Source organism: Ambystoma mexicanum, chromosome 6p (assembly GCF_040938575.1).
Source record: "Ambystoma mexicanum isolate Mex_15411 chromosome 6p, UKY_AmexF1_1, whole genome shotgun sequence".
Taxonomy (NCBI): domain Eukaryota; kingdom Metazoa; phylum Chordata; class Amphibia; order Caudata; family Ambystomatidae; genus Ambystoma; species Ambystoma mexicanum.
In genome coordinates this window covers 1,445,129,223-1,445,143,421 of record NC_090935.1, presented here as the reverse complement: position 1 = coordinate 1,445,143,421, position 14,199 = coordinate 1,445,129,223, and the positions used below count along the sequence as shown (strand labels likewise).

Below are 14,199 nucleotides of genomic sequence, written 5' to 3'. Positions count from 1 at the left end.
GCAAGGATATTGCTTCATTGGAAACTTTAAAGAAAATCATTGAGGGGCGTATCACAGAATCGACAGAGCCTGCACGCTCAGCTCCCCTTCGCAAGTGCAGAAATCATATCCTAAACCACAGTGGGAAGAGAGGGATCTGAACTAAGACATAGAACTAAAGCAGTCAGCCAGTCACCTCCAAGGTTCCCCATAGCCATACACCAAAGGCTGGTTCGGCTACAGAAATGCTCTCTGGGGGCGGGGACAGAGTCTGGTAAGGGAAGAGAGGATCACTCATACGAGAAACTAAGTAAACCCAAGTACCACATCAGAACAATATGCCAATCCTGGGGACAGGGTGTATCAGCCAGTGCCCATACCAGATACATACAGAGACACTCCTAACATCCCCTTGGTCAGTGATTGGCTGGAAGCCTGGTCAAGGCTTTATAACATGAAGGGCCCCTGTCAGAAGGCTGTGGTAGTCCGGAGCAGGCACCTAGTTGGTGTCTGCTAGCAAATACTGCAGAAGGAGATGGAGCAGGAGACAGGAGGCCAGAGAATAGACCTACGAGGCTGGGGAGGGAATGGCCCAGGACGCTAGGGTATGGAAGAGATTGGAGATCCACATGCTTGGGGAGAAAATGTCCCAGGGGTGCATGAATAGGAAGAACCAGGAGTTGGGGAAAGAGGGATCTGTGAACCTTGGGAGGGAAACTCAAGAGGTCGAGGGAAAGATGTATAGGAAGCTAGGGACAGGGACCCAATGTGTGAGAGAGAAAGACCTGGTAGTTTGAGGACTGGGAAGGCCAGGTGTATATGGGGGGAAAAAACCCAGGTGGCTGGGGCAGAGAGAAACCCAGAAGGCTGGGGGAATAGAGGGAAGCTAAGGAGGCTTGGGTGCCTGACAACCATGGGAATGGGGACAGGAACCCCAGAAGGCTGAGGGGGAAAGAGAACCAAGAGGCTTGGGGGAGAAAGATCTATAAAGTATGAAGAGTGTGTTTGAGAACTTAACTCTGGTTACGGAGGTGTCTAAGGAGGTAGTGGTGAGAAAAGATGAGAAGGAGGTGGTGAAGGGAACCACAGTGGAGGGGTTGAATATTGCCAGCCCTCACTATAGAGGTTTCTATGTGGGAAACAGTGAGAAGATTAAAGAGAAGGGTGACCAGATTGAAGAGGTGAAGGGGAGATTCACCAGGAGTAGGAAAGAGGAGGATGTGGAAGAGGAGGGGGGAAAGGAAGATCAAGGAGATAGTAAGGACTGGAGGAGACGGCGGACACCTAGAAAGGAGTAGCCCGTGATGGGTGGAGGAAGAAGCAAGAGTAAAAGCATTAAGGTCTGGGAGAAACACATGGATTAAACATAGAGAGATGGAAGGAAGAAGAAAATGTCATCAAGGTGTATGGGCTTGTGCTGGGATATTGAGGAGGAGTGAGGGATTGGTTTGGGGGGCCATAGAACCAGGCCCCAGAAGGCAAAGGTAGCCAGCAATCCCTATAAAGACCTTGGGTGGCCTCTTATCTACCTATGGCTGAAAAACTATTTTTTACTTTGAACACAATACTTGAGTACAATCCCAAAACTGACCGCACTCTGGTGTACTGCCACACTGACCCAGGTCAAGTTCTTTTGGGCACTTTCTTGGCCCTAAGGGAATTGCTTTGCTATTTTCCCCTGTAAAATACCATAATAGGAAAGTGCAGACAATGTATTTGTGTCAGGCCTGTGTTAGATCCCACTCGACTTTCTGACACAACCAGTGACTGGAAACAGTATCACTTCCAGAGTTTGAACTCTACATGCTAAATTCTTTCAAGCTCATAGAGAAGATTCAGTCAGTTGACAACTCTGTATGAATATATAATGACTCACACCCTCACCTTTCGCTCCACTTTGCAATGTTGCTTTGCTGCATGTCTCTGTGTTGCCGTCTCCCAGTGGTACACTATCACCCGGCTGCTGTGCACTATATTCATGTTGCTGTCAACCCATGTCAAGCTGGTGCAATGCGTTGCAGTTGCCCTGGAACTTTGGTAAGTCTTGCGGCCATATAGCCACATGCTTGCTATGTATTGCCTCTGTTCGTCCAAGGGTTACTGCTTTCAGCCCATATTTATTTATTTATTTATTTCTATCGCGCCCACAGGCATCAGGGCACTGATAACACAAACACAAGGACAGGGACAACAATAAAAATCCACAGGACAGAACATGAGCAGCGGGAGAGGCACTTAGGGCCTAATTATGCAAACAGCAGGTTTTTAGATATTTCTTGAACAGCGCGTGGCTTTCCTCTGTGCAATGATTCACAGGGAGCATGTTCCAAACTTGGGGCAAAAGTACATCAAAGGAACGGTCCCGCCCCCTTGTTTTTTTTGCCCTGGGAACCACCAGTTGCTGCTGCATACCTGATCGTAGGTCTCTGGTAAGTGCATAAGGAGTTACCCATTTCCTAAGGTAGCCGGGGGCCTTCCCCTGAAGGCACTGATGCGCCACTGACAAAGCCCTAAAGCTTGGTCTGACTGCGACTGGAAGCCAGTGAAATCTTTTTCTATAGCCAGTAGTGTGTTCCCTCCTTGATATGTCAAATATGATCCTGACTGACTCATTCTGGATCCTCTGTAGCTTATTTATGCAATCGTTATTTGCTCCAGGACATTACAATAGTCTAGCCGGGGCATAATGATAGCCCAAATAGCTTTTCCCTGTTTTTTTTTTATATAAATGGCTTCGCTTGACTAAGTACACTTAGATGTAGTGGGAGTTGTTTGCAATTTCATCCACATGTGCCTTGGAGCTAAGGGAAACCTCTGTGTGTACACCCAAGGTCTGAACTTTCTCCAGAATATTTATAGAGTTGCCATCTACAAGCATGGATTTATACTTTGATCTAAGCTTGGCCCTTGCCTGTGCTGAGCCAAAGATCATAAGCTCCGTCTTGGAGCGGTGAAGGCACATCCAGTCCTTTATATGATATGAATATGATAGGTTATTTATAACACGCTTAATACCCAGAGGTTTCTAAGCGCGGACCCAGGGATCGAACCTGTGTTGCTCCATGTCGTCTTGCATTCAAGGCAAGCATGTTGCCCCTGAGCTATCCTCCCATGTCATATAGGTGATTTAGTCGAGCTGAGTCTATTCCATAGTCTCCACTGAGCTCAACCACTAGCTGGGTGACATCTGCGTGATTCGCAAAGTACACACCAAATCTCATGTAGGGATTAAAAAGTGATGGGTACAAACATGCACACTTTGGTACTCCATACAGTATTCCTCTGCATCGGAGAGAGCTCCATCCCAGCTTATTTGGGACTCTATGTTGCTCAAAAAGGAGTAAAACCAATCTATGGCCTTCTTTGAGCACTTCCCCTTCTGGTGCAAGTCGTCCAACATCAGGTTGTGATCAAGCAAGTCGAACACTGCCGACAAGTCTAATAGCCACCTTGATGATAGCATCTGCTACTGAGCAATGGTGGAAAGAGGAATTTACAAATCTAGCCAAGAATGGAATAACGATTGAGGAGTTTTCCAAAATGAGTTTAGAGGAGATTATCTCTCGCTGACACTGGGTCGTTCTCATAGTTTTCCAAAAAACCTCCATGCCGGTATCTGTCACAGACTGTAATTGGAAAATCTTTTCTATATCTTCTTTTGTAACAGAACGCGTAGCATGTTCTAATGAGATCCCCAGAGTCATGGAGATTGTCTCTTTGGTTGAGTTAATTTTCTTTCCAAACTCCTGTTGGACCTTGGTGCAATCTTCCCTAGATGGTGTATGCATATTTGTTTATAGTATTGGTTTCTCTAAATGCAGTATATTTCAAATATATATTTTTTAATCATTAGCCACATCCTCTATTTCTTTGTTTTAAAATGATTGTTTCTCCTCCAAGATCAACTTTTTGTAAGTTGTTTGTAATGCTTTCCATGGCTTCCTATTTGCCACTGTCCGGCTTTTCTCCCAGATGCGTTCGGCATGTCTTTTTTCTGCCTGAGTGTTAGTAAGTCATGTGAAAACCATGCTTGATGGTATTGTTTCTCTCCAACAAGATTGGTTTTCAATGGGGCCATTCTGTCCAAAAAGTCTTTTAGATAGTCGTCGTAGAGTGTTCGTAGCATCTCTGGGGGATCTAGATCTCTAGAAGCGGTCATTGGATATTGGGTACACTACACGTCACATTAGGGATAGTGTTACAGGCACGCCCATGTCGACGTCCCCTTTCGATTCTCTAAAGACAAGTTGCAATACTCTGCGGTGACCACTGGATGTCAGACTATATGCACAGCATGTGGTTCTAGGCAGATTAACAAGCATCAGAAATGCTTTTACAGTAAGCAATGCAAGTCTTATGCATTCTTGAAGGTTTTTCCGGACAATCTTTTTCAGATTCCTATTGGTGACTGATTTTGGTATGCTGTGTGTTTTCCTAGGTATGCTTGGTAGATCAATGAGTCCTTCTACAAAATAATGGTCAGACTGGACACATGGCTTTGTGTTGGTAATTCTCATATTGATATTCTTGGAGGCTATCCAGTCCAGAATATTGCCCACTATGTGTGTGGCTTCTTTATTAAGGATATTGAAGTTTTGTTTTTTTAATAGTCTTGACAGTTCCCCTGCCTCTTTGTCTTCAGGATTAGCTAGCAGTATAGTGGCACTGTTTGGTTTATTTAGCACAGCTAAACTGTGGACTAAGTCCTCATTAAATTCAGGCATTTTGGTTGGGGGACGGTACACCACAATAAAGTTGATAAAAAGTTATTGTTGGGAAAAGATGTGAGGGGTATAATTTCACATCCTGGACAAAGTATTGGAACCTTATAAATGTTAAGTCTGACCACTGCCAAGAGCACCACTCCCCCTCCAGTGCCCGTTTCACTGTGTTTACCATAAAAACTGAAGCCGGGGGGCATTGCTAGAGTCAGACTTGGATCGCTAGAGTCTTTAAGCCAGGGTTCAGTTAGGCACAAGATAACAAGTATCACCTTCATTCTGAATGATACCCCTTGTACTCCCTCGCTCACCGCCTCTTCCTTATCACTCCATCTCCCAAATACTTTTTGTCTCTTCTCGTGTCCTTCACCCTTCTTCCTATTCCACCTCCTGACTCTTTCGCTCCCAGTGGTATTTCTCTTTGTTCTTAAGACACTTCTGGCATGGATGCTGGTGGGTGTCTGAGCTGCAACATCACAGGTTGACACTTTGATGTGGAAGGGCAAGCTGTGATGGAGGTGGACACCTTCATTGGCATTTCAAACACAAGGGAAATCGGTATAGGTGGCACTGCCAAAGGTTGGGGTTGATTACTGATTGGCTTTGGGGATTACCACACTTTGCTTCAGTGGTTGTCCTTTCGCAGCTGCTTCCTGATGTTCAATAGACTCTCTATGACTCGACTGGCTCATGCTGAGTTGTGAAAGGTGGGAAGGGAGGTAGGAAGTTACTACCTGCCCTTGGCAAGAAAAATGTTAAAAAACGTGTGTCGACATTTCTCCATTTATAACTGCACAGTGCATTAATGTTGTAAAGAGGTTCTGAGAAGGAACATACACAAGATGATCATTTGTTTAGATTGTGTGTGTTTGCCAAAGTCTTCTGAACAGTAGGAACCATCCAAGAGAATAACGTACATGGTCAGATGAAATGAATTAGGCTGTGAGTGCAGCCAGCCCAATGCTTGTGTAATAGAGAGGAAATTCTGCCATCACTGTATTCAATGCACATTGGTTGCGAGTATATTGAGGAACACTTTTACTAACCCCGTTGTTGTGCCCTGGGGGAGGCCCTGTGGTGGTATGCAGGCCTCCCTGGGTCGGGACACCAGCGCGCGTTGGCGGCGCGCAAGAACACACGCCGGAGACGTCTGCTTGTTCCGGCGCTCCGGCGCGAACTGCCGGGGCACCGCCTTTATTAACTAGCGCGCATGCGCCGGCCCGCTGGGCCGCGCATGCGCGCTTCGTGTACCACATACACAACACCCGTCACTAATTGTCGGTGAAGAAGTGTCCACTTATAGTGGACGAGAGTTGGTCATTTGTTTGTGTTTTTTAAGAAATACCTTTTTCATATAATAAAATACCTTTTTTTCGATATTTAAACTATCGCTGGAGACATGTCTTGTTGCATCAGAGAGCATGGGTGTGCTCCTGCAGGAGAGGAATGGCCAGAGTCGCGTAAACTACACGTCTCTCCCACCGGTGTGTTTTTTCTATGTTTATAATACACAACTCCATGGTGGAAGTAAAGCCTAGAAAGGAGTGGAGTCTCAAAATAAGAGCGCAAACGTTCCATGGCACAAGACAAGCACATGAGAAGGAGGTTCGGGTTTTAGCCTTGAAAAGCACTGTGGTCCTAAGTCCAAGTACCTTAGTTTAAAACAGTGTGTTCAAGATTTTTCTCCCATGAAAGAATCATACAAAGTTGTTTTTGTAAATCTTTTTTTTCATCCCGTGGTGCTGGACCTTTTGGTAGAGGTTAGTGATGAATATGGGCCCTCGTGGGCTTTGGTTGCTTGGCTTGCAGGTGACAGATGATTCGTTTTCTGTCTGTCCCGGTTACATTTTCTGGGTCAAAAAGCAAGTATTATGTATTTTCCATGTTGGGCTTGCCAGTCCCGCCAGTCCGGACTGTGGCTTCTGGCCAGTCAGTCTCTCTCTGTCAGTCTATCTCTCTGTTTTTATTTCTCACTTTCTTCTCTTTCTCCCTTTCTTCTCTCTCTGCTTTCTGTTTCTCGCTTTCGTCTCACTTATCTTCTCTCTCTTCTCCTCTTCTCACTTACTTCTCTTCTCACTTACTTCCTTCCGAATCTTCAGGCTTCTGGCTGTTAACACTTTCCACTTTGCAACCCCTTGTGCTTTGTCTTTACCCCAGCTCTGGCCCCAATGGTCTCGTCATGTGCCTTTCCGCACTTGTTCCAGCTCTTGGCCATCTTGGTTTGGCTAATGAAGGTTCTCTGTTTTGGACCTTTCCCTTCACTTAGACCTCCTGTATGACCATCCTCTCTTTCACCTTTCTGTGCCTCCGATGAGCACCCTCTTTCCTCTCTCCACTGCTCTCCTCCAGCCTCATTCAACTCCTCCAACCCATTTCCAACTCCATCCTCTCTCTGGTATTTCTCCCTTCCTACATCTGTTTCTCATTTTGCCCTTCCAACTCCTTACTTTCCCTGATCCTTCCCATTTTTTCTTTTTGGTTTTGCCCTCCTCCAGTTATATCCTCTCCCTGGTCCTTTCACCTTCCTCCTTCCTTCCTCCGCACACCTGCTAGTTTTAAGTTGTAAGTGGACGTATCGGGAGCAGTAAGGAAGCCATCTCCAAACGTCCTCACTATGGGCATTTCCCTTCCCTCGTCTGTATCTGGGCTCTCACCGGCATTGAAATAATGGCGGTTTATTAGGAGCCACTTGGGCCCTATCGGATTCACCCACCAACATGGCCCAGGTTTGGATGGATGGTGCCCATTGGTCCCTCCATCTGCATCTATTTTGTCTGCTGATATTCTTATTGCTTGTTGCTGGCCCGCTGTTCCTCCTCCGGGGCAGGACAGCGGTGCGGGCACCTTTGCCCAACGCAGAGGGTCCTTGTCACTCCTTCCCCAGCCTCACACTTTATCATACTAGGCACTTGTGTGCAGTTGTATGCTTTATAAATATGATACCTATCTCAGTTTGTGGTAAAAAAAAAAAGTCACCTGCTTAGGAGGGGGGGGGGGGGGTATCTACCAGGTAGAGTTCTAACATATTTGAAGAGTTGTGGCAGCTTGCAGTATGCATTGGAAAGCACAGCACATACTTCAGGATAATTCTGTATATTTCTCTTTTAGCTGCATGCTACACTGTTATTGTCTCCTGGCTTAGTACTGCTCTGTATTTTGTGGATTTGTAGTGACATCAATAGTAAAGAGCCCAATTTAGACTGCATTTTTAAATATATATTGTGTAGCAATTGTTAAAACGTGTTTTTCCTATTTTTAAGCAGACACATCAGTAAGTCCAATGGAAAAACCACAACCACAACTGAACAGCTGGGATATATTGTCCAAAAGCAGCAAATCTGGGAAAACCTTCCATAACAAATTGGATTTTGTTAAACATCACACAATCAAACCCTCGACTGTGCACAGCGAATATGGCAGCAGCCCTAGTAGTAATGCATATCCTTTTAAACCTAAGGAAACTCACAGAGAACAGAGACTGGGCACATGGACTGAAGCTGGGAAGAGTTTCACCGAATCAACTTTGCCAAGTCCACATCAGGTAGTAGACCCTGGATTGAAAATGTACATCTGCAGTTATTGTGGAAACAGTTTCAACCAACCAGCGAACAGGACATCAGCTTGTAGGACACAAACGACTGCATGCAGTGAGTGTGAGAACAAATTCCACCAGCCAGCAAACCTATGCAACGATCAGGCGAAAGACTTGATAGAGAAACCTTTCTCCTGCATATGGTGTAAGAAGAGTTTCAAAAAGTCACAATCGCTGGCAATACATCACCGCGTGCACACTGGCGAGAAGCCATACACATGTAATCATTGTGGCAAGACCTTCAGACAGGTGCAGCACCTGGCAAAGCATCGGCGATTGCACACTGGTGAGAAACCTTATGCCTGTGATCTCTGTGAGATGCGGTTCGTGGCTTCCTCAAACCTGAAGCGGCATAGACAAATACATACCAGGAAGTGAAGGCCAGAGAAAAAAGGTACAGTGTGGGAACAGAAGCCATGCCAAGAGGTGTGGGGCCTCTAAAACGGACTAATGAAGAGTGAAAACAAGTGGTGGCCCTGCTTGCAACAAAGTACATCCCCTGACAAAGATCTGAGCTTTATTCATTTTCATGTTGCAAAAACATAACCTACCAAAACCACTGTGGTGATATACATGTTCATTGTTCAACTGAATCTTACATTGAAATAAATACATACTCCTATTTAGTTGGTATGTTTTCCTATCATATTAAACAAAGGCATGAGCAGGATTTCTGCTATGAAAGATACAGTATGGCGAAGGCATAACCTAAATTGGAGACTTTGGGCCTTATTACGAGTCCAGTGGTAGCCGTGCTGGTAAAACCGGCAGGCTGCCACCGGACTTGTGATGATTTACCGCTGCCTGACGTGCCGGAATAACCGGGGCATTACAGCACTGGCGGTCCGGTAATTCAGGCGGCGCCATTCGTAACTCCCCACTCCCATTTGATCCCAGATGACTCAATGGGAATGGGGAGGATGGAAGCACCAGCACTGTGCGCAACAGTGCTGCTGCTTCCGTCAAAGTTTGCGGGAGTGTGCCGTCCCGCCCGCAGAACTCGTAGTTTGCCGGTCCGGAAACAATGTTGCCTGTAAGCTTATCGGCACTGTTGTTTCCGAAACGACAAACTTGTAATGAGGCCTATATCTACTAACTATGCTAGAAAAGGCACCCTTGGTCTAGTAAAACACCTCTTTCAATTAAACCATTTTCAAGCAGGTTTCTGGGTTGCTGCCTGTCCTGATTCTGCCCTGTCGGTCAAACTGAAAAAAAGCCACCTGAATGTTAAATATATGTTACTCCAAAGAGCAGACAAGGGAGAAATAGCTGTTTTGACCTAGCTTGGTCATTCGGTAGCCTTCAGTTCATTGACCATGAAATCCTCATGGCGTGCCACCCCTATTAAGAGACTGTTTATGTTGAGACAAAAGTATATTTCTGTTAAAGCGTCACAGACCTGCGAACATAGATTTGCCTACCTGTGTGGATGGTATGAAGCTATTCCTGCTGCTCTCTGATAAACTCTTTGCAGACATAAACCACTTCAACTGCAATTGTTAGATAATTAAAGTAGGCACACTGGAATTGAGGAACGCTGAGTGACATCAAATGGAACTCCTACCAAGTGGCTGCAAACACAAAACAAACTACATACACCCCCTGCTATGAACATTGTAGGCAAACACGTACACGTGCCACAGAAGCCAAAAGTCTGGACTGGTAGATGAACCTGTCACCAAACATGTAAACCAACATCTTTAAGGTGATGCAGCTAAGCCAAGGCTTTCTGTCACTACTAAGGTCTGTGCGGTCCTTTATGGACTACAACTGAGTCCATTTCAACATCTGTTTTTAGGATGTTGCCCTGACATTATAGATGCAAAGCTCTACTATTGCAACATTGTCTACACAGGATTCCCCAAAATTGTTCTACCCCCGACTGTAAAAAGTTTCCACAACATAAGAGTGAGCTGATATGTAGCAACACACCAATTTTCTGTCTTAGTTTACCCACAATCACATGCAAACTCTATGAAAATCAGAAACCTTGTACTCTCCCAATCAACCTGAAAAACTGCCTTTTTGGGCAGCCTCAGATCTTAATCGTACCGTTCCGAGCATAAGGAGATTTGCATAAAGACGTTTGTTGTTTTAATCCACCAGCACTTGAGCATTTTAGCATGCTCCTCCTGACTATGATGCAATAAAGTCCCTGTATTCCATTCTGCAACTCTTCTAATTCCTCCAGTTCTGATGTCCCTGCAGCTAGACGTCAATCATAGAAGGCCAAAAGAGTTGGACACTTACTGGTTTCAGGACTACTGGAATTGAAATAGCAAAATATACCCATGAGAGAGAACTTCAAATGTACTGAGAACTGCATAGACATGTTAGAAATGTTGTAGGACATTTAGTCACCTGAATAGATTGATCAAATAATTGAAAATCCCTAATATAATTCTCAAAAGAGGTTAACTTGCTATCAGTCTAATTGGTAGATTGGCTCAGGACACATGATTGCTATGAGGTCATCGAGGATGGTATTCAGTCACAACATTGCACGCGTGTAAGTGAAGTAATCCTACGTGGAGAGAAGACAAGCCTAATAAAACCTGATGTTGGAATGGCCTCATTTGTTTTAGGTGCAACACAAGGCTTTCCCTGCCTTATTATTTCTACTGGAACATTCACTACCCTTACACAAGACTTGTGAAATATTCTTACTATAGACCAGGGCACATGAACATCTCTCAGGAGGTGCAGCAAAGAGAAAGTTACAAACTACCCTAGAGCCTGTGTGGTAAGGGAGTGCATAGGGAAGAGGACACAAACAATCTCTCTGTCTCTCTCTATCTCATGCCCTCCCACACGCTACTTCATTACTGTTTGTGCCTGCAGGCTCCGCGTGGTTTACTCCTTTCCTTCCTCTCTGGTTGATCTGACTTACCTTGTCAACGAATGATTTGTTCACATTTTCCAATGAACCTCACCTTTCCTCTGCAGCCTTGTACTCTCCCAGTGAAAACCTGTTTTAAAGAAATGTTCTTGTGCCAACCGCAGTTAACTGAAGCTGACTTGCACGCGCCGCGTCTTAAGCACCTGTAGTTGGAGCACACCTGGCTGCAGTCTTTGCAACTCTTTCCTTTAGGTTTTAGAAGGATAGGCCCTTTGGTTTTCGCTTCTGAAGTACATTTAAGAGTTTGTGCGTGAGAGGCAGCTGAGGACATCATGTAATACATCTCTGTATATATTGTTTACAACGTGTTATTTTTTGTTTGTTTATTGGTTAAATAAAACCTTATACATGTTACAACATGTTATAGATGATGTACCTCACGCAAAACCCTCCCAAATACTTTGATTTCTGGTGAGTTTTGGTCAGTGTGCAGAAAAGAAGACACATGCTTAGATCTACCAGCCTTCAAGAAGCGGCAATCCTTCTTAATAGGGCCACTAACAATATGAAACCCTCTTCTATCAGATCTCTACCAAGCTTCTTCATGCATAATGTTCCGCAAAAAACTGAAAACCCTCATCTTCAAGCAATACTTGCCGTACAAGGTATAATACTATATGGACCTTTCAATTCATATACATACCACACCTATCCTTGCTGTCACACCTAAATCTCCAATGTTTCCCCTTTACCCAACTTAGAACATATGCCATATTTGCAGGAAACGGTTTGAAACTGCAAACCAAGGTAAGCTTTTAGTCAAGCTCTGTAACTCTGTAACTCCTTTGCGACACAAGGCCTGCCATCACCCCACACCAAATGCACAGCACGTGTCCTTATACTATCCTCCTGTCTCCAGTCACCAACACAATCTCATGTGGCCAACAGCTTGCGTAATATGAAAAGCTGATCATATACAGCTGCACAGACATGCATTGGAAGACATCTCAGCCCCCGTAGCATCAAGACCCCCAGACTCTGCACAAGGCGCAAGGCGAGACCAGCCCGTGACAAGTGCCTGTAGCGTTTGACCTCACAGACACAAGCAATCAGGGCCCGAGCTGGGTCCGGTGGTCAAAAGATTTTAAAGTCTACATAGGGTTGCTTCATGAAACAGGGTTTGGAATCCCCCCGAGTCCCGGTAGGGGTGTTTGCCCTGCTTGGTTTTGCAGTAATTGTCTAGCAAGATCATCAGTGCGTTCCTTCGAAACAATCAACTCTCTCCTGAGTGTATTAGTTTCTTGGCGAGCGGCATGTACTTCAGCCCTAAGTTCCCCTAATAATTGGGCCAGTTGGTCAGTTTCTGAGGTCTCCATGACACCCGGGTGAGAATTTGTAGGAAGGCTTCGCGTTCTGTTACGCTCACCTGGCTCCCACAGGGGTGTCGAGCGGAACTGGACAGCCACGGTCTCCACTAACGTGATGCCTAGTGCAGAGATGACTGACTGGACTGGCTCAACCAAGCTTTGTCTGCTTGACCCGTAGAAGTAGTCTCCTAAAGACGGGGAAAGGGAATTAGCCACCCGTGGATTTGAGTATTAACACCTCACTGCGTCCCCCCTTATCACTTCTGACATTCCCTTTCACAAAGCTCACCTTATAGTTTTGTATGATGAGCTCTCCATCCTGCGAAGAATGCAGGGGCGCGTTGATGGCCAGTTACTTCACTGGCTTGAGGATATTGGAAGAGTTCTGGACAGATCTTGGCTCCAAACCTCCGGGCGAAAGGCCGTAAGTATATAGTTCTAATGAGTTCAAAATGTCCGATTAATCACTCTTGTCCAATTCCTTGTTTCTTTTGCAGCTTAGACCCAAAAGATGATCGTCTTGTGGCAGCTGAAAGCGTTCAGGTAAGAGTCTGTGTTTTGTAACACTGTCCGGTAAATGATGCCAAGGTTTAACTCGCTGCTTTCTCTTTTCTTGCAGGTGCAGCGTAGGAAGATTTGACGTGCTGGTGGATAATACCTCCTGCGGTAAAATCAGGTAAGCATATGGTGGCAAGAGATTGTCCTTGTTTGTTCCCTTTGCTCACCTTGTTGTTTTCTTGTCCCTCTTAGGCGTTGGAATGCTGCAACCAGGTGATGGAGACAGCACCGGATCGTAGAGATGCTGCGAGGAACGGTGAGTATGGCACGGCGCTGCTGCTGGCGATGCGACGCGTTTAAAATGAAGTCTGTTTCTGGTTCGAAGATGCGCTGAATCCGAAATCAGGTAAGAAATCCAGTAAAGTTCTTGTTCTAACCTTTCTTCTTCTTTCCCTTCTTTCTAGGTGCTCTGGACTAGAGGCGGGCGTGGCAGGATGCTGGATGCTGACTGCAGACACGGTGAGCGTTACGCTGCTGGATGCAGAATAACGCGAAGCATGTGCTGCTCTTCGGGTGTGGTTTAAATAGCCTTCAAAGTAGTTCCAGGTAAGTATTCCTCCACAGCCACACTCGAGTAACAAAATAGTCCCTAGGATAAAATAGTCCCTTCAAGCCTCACATGGGCTTGGATGCTTGGATCCCTTGCAGCATGGTCTGCATCAGGTATGTTTTAACATATGAACCTGGCGCCTATGGCGCAAGGACTGATGTCCCATATGAGCCTGGCGCCATAGGCGCCAGGACTGTACCCAGATAGCCCCTAACAGGGGTTGCTGGGTTTGCTCCAGGTAACATGATGCCTGCTTCTGGGGTTGATGGACTTGGTCTGGATGCCCGGGGGTAGGCATCATGACAAAGGCCTGGGGAAGCTGAGGAACTGCAAGGTCAAATTGCACATTGACCACACCGTCAAATCTGTCGCACAACATTACAGGGGACTCCCCATCAACATCCAGAAACAGGTTGAAGAAGAACTACGCCGTCTACTGGACCTCGACATTATTGAGAGAGCACATAACCCAACCCCATGGGTTTTAGCAATAGTCCTGGTGCCAAAGAAATCCACGTAGGGATGAATTCAGCTATGCCTGGACATGCACAGGCCGAACAAAACTATCCCAAGAGAGAGACACCAAGCACCGA

At 45.7% G+C, this 14,199-nt stretch overlaps 1 protein-coding gene across 5 annotated transcripts in view; it reads left to right on the top strand.

The window, feature by feature from the left end:
• LOC138510492 (zinc finger protein 845-like) overlaps positions 1–8,918 on the top strand; it is a 252,430-nt gene extending 243,512 nt beyond the window's left edge. For 3 of the 5 annotated variants that reach the window (XM_069626184.1, XM_069626183.1, XM_069626181.1), the window contains one exon: positions 7,961–8,918. In XM_069626184.1, coding sequence (XP_069482285.1) covers positions 7,961–8,670 — 710 coding nt within the window. In that variant the 3' untranslated portion in view covers positions 8,671–8,918. The remainder of the gene's footprint in view (positions 1–7,960) is intronic. The other 2 variants (XM_069626185.1, XM_069626182.1) reach the window with 1 other exon arrangement.
• The last annotated feature ends 5,281 nt before the right edge of the window (positions 8,919–14,199 follow it).